This window comes from Nicotiana tabacum, chromosome 12, assembly GCF_000715075.1.
Source record: "Nicotiana tabacum cultivar K326 chromosome 12, ASM71507v2, whole genome shotgun sequence".
Lineage (NCBI taxonomy): Eukaryota > Viridiplantae > Streptophyta > Magnoliopsida > Solanales > Solanaceae > Nicotiana > Nicotiana tabacum.
Window position 1 is genome coordinate 107949154 of NC_134091.1, and position 2598 is coordinate 107951751.

A 2598-nucleotide genomic window follows, 5' to 3' on the forward strand; every position below is an offset into this window, starting at 1 on the left:
AAAAGGAGAAGGAATAAGGGTTGAGAAAGAGGAAGTGCGAAAGAGTGTGAAGAGGAGAGGAATATTACCAAAATTTTCGTGAATGTTGTTCTCTCTCCAATTTGTTAGCTATGTAACTGAAAAAGACCATATATGTAGTTTCCTTCATCTGAAATTATGTTAAAGTTAAGACAATGATATAGAAAAGGAACACTGAATGACTAATTTATCAGGAAAAACTGAATCAAAACTACATTAGGACATGGTGGCACAGACAAGTGAGCAATAATGATTTTAAAGATCATCAACTAGGAAAGTTAGCATATATCATAAGGCATCTCCATTTTAAACACATTTCTGGATACAATTAGGCAATGAACTCAGAAACAAGGAGAGAGAGTGAAAGCTGAAAAATGATGAAGTTGTGTAGCAGTGGTATATTCACTAAGCCACCTATCATTCACATAATTCGGCGAAAGATGTAATTTGGATTTCATCAATTGTACATCATTTTTTGATTCATCTACATTGTCAATGACATTAATCTCTTCTTTCTTCTCGCTTTCAAACTCGCCCCTCTGAATCCCCTTTAGAATTTCCAACACTTCATCCATTGTTGGCCTCATCTCCTTCTCAAGTTGCAGACATTGAAAAGCTATCTCTGCAACTGAAGTAGTCATTCTCCTAACTTCAGCATCGGACGCGTAACCAAGAGATGGATTAATCAACTCCTCAAATGCATATTTCAAAAACTTATTTAATGCAAAGTTAGCCAAACTAATTTCATCCTTATGCCTTCTTATATCCACAGCAGGCAGTGATGATATGAGCTCAACAAGGACAACCCTGAAGCTATACACATCGCTTTTATTAGTTAACTGATAGCATGCATGATATTCTGGATCGACATATCCAGGCGTCCCTTGAGGAGCAGTCGAGATATGAGTTGCATCATGTGGAGAAAGTCTTGAGAGCCCAAAATCTGCAACTTTGACACCAAAATTGTTGTCAAGGAGAATGTTACTAGTCTTAACATCACGGTGTATTATGTCAGAAGCGTGGAGATAAGATAAAGCGCTAGCAGTTTCTATGGCAATTTTCATGCGGATAGGCCATATAAGGGTACTCCCGTTCTTTGCTTTTTCACCGTGGAGGTGATCATCAATTGTTCCATTTGGAATGAATTCATAAACGAGGAGGAGTTCACGACTATGCCTTAATGTGCAACCATAAAGCATAACAAGATTATGGTGCCTTATGCGAGTAAGAATTTCAACTTCATTCTTAAATTGCAACATCCTCTTGGAACTTTGCTCGTACAGGTGTTTCACTGCAACTTCCCTCCCATCACGAAGTTTACCTAATAAAAGAAGTACATTATTAGCTTACTGAAATATGTTAGCAACTCATAGCATTGATACAATAATACAAAAACTCAGTCTAATGCTTTTTCAAATTTGATGACTTGAATTATAATGGCTTATTACCATGGTATACAGTTCCAAAACCTCTGTCTCCAAGTTCTTTGGAGGAATCGAAATTATTGGTGGCTTCTTCAAGTAGAGTAGGAGAAGACGGTGACTCCAAAGAACTTGCTACCGCCTTCAAGATCTTGACTTGAGGGATCAGAATATGTATTTCTTGTTGTTAGATTGGAGATAAACGAAGAAAAATCCATGAATTTCTTTGGGAGAGAACCCTAGATCATCGAGTGTTCTAGAGAGCTAAAAGACACAGATAAAAGAATCTGCGTATATTCAATATAATATCTTGTATAACTTAACACTTATTTGTCCATTTATACTAAACAATAAAAAATGGCTATCTATTACATTTGTAGCTATTGATACAATAATATTACAAGACTATAAAGTTGTCAAGTGTTTGGGCCTGGGTCTATTTCTTCTTCAGAAACTTTTGGGCCAATATGATCTGGGCTTGTTATTCTAACACCCCCTTTAAGCTGGAGGGTTAGAACACTCCCAGCTTGCACAAGAAAAACTGATGTTGAATGCCTGTTAGTGGTTTGGTAAAAATCTCTGCCAGTTGAGACTCAATAGAAATATAGTGCAGTTGAGGCCACTAGCAAGTTTTTCCCGGACAAAATGACAGTCAAGCTCAATATGCTTGGTCCACTCATGAGAAACAAGGTTTTTAGCAATGCTAATGACTGACTTGTTATTAGAGTATAAAGGAATTGGAGCAGAAATAGAAAGGCCCAAGTCTGCCAACAGTCTAACAAGCCAAGTAAGTTCAGCAACAGTTTTTCTAAGAGCCCTGTATTCAGCTTCTGCAGAAGACAATGATATTGTAGGCTGTTTATTAGACTTCCAAGTAAGAGGACTGCCCCTAAGAGTAACATAATAACCAGTCACAGACTTTCTAGAAGAAGGACACCCTTTCCAGTCAGAGTCTGAATAAGCAATGACTGAAAAATCATGATTGTTGTTAAGGAGAATGCCTCTAGTAGGATCCTTAACCAAGTATCTCAAAACATTTAGACCTACTTGCATATGAGCAGTGCGAGGAGCATTAAGGAACTGACTAAGGTGCTAAACAGAGAAAGAGATATCGGGCCTTATGTGTTGAAGAAAGTCCAGCTTCCCTATGAGCCTCCTA

The 2598-nt window shown here is 37.6% G+C and overlaps 1 protein-coding gene across 1 annotated transcript; it reads right to left on the bottom strand.

The window, feature by feature from the left end:
* Positions 1-1724, bottom strand: LOC107802003 (LEAF RUST 10 DISEASE-RESISTANCE LOCUS RECEPTOR-LIKE PROTEIN KINASE-like 1.1). Its single transcript, XM_016625438.2, is given in 3 exon segments — positions 1-1339; positions 1467-1540; positions 1542-1724. Coding segments are annotated over 3 exon segments (1170 nt in total). The 5' UTR covers positions 1658-1724; the 3' UTR covers positions 1-359.
* Between the last annotated feature and the right edge of the window lie 874 nt (positions 1725-2598).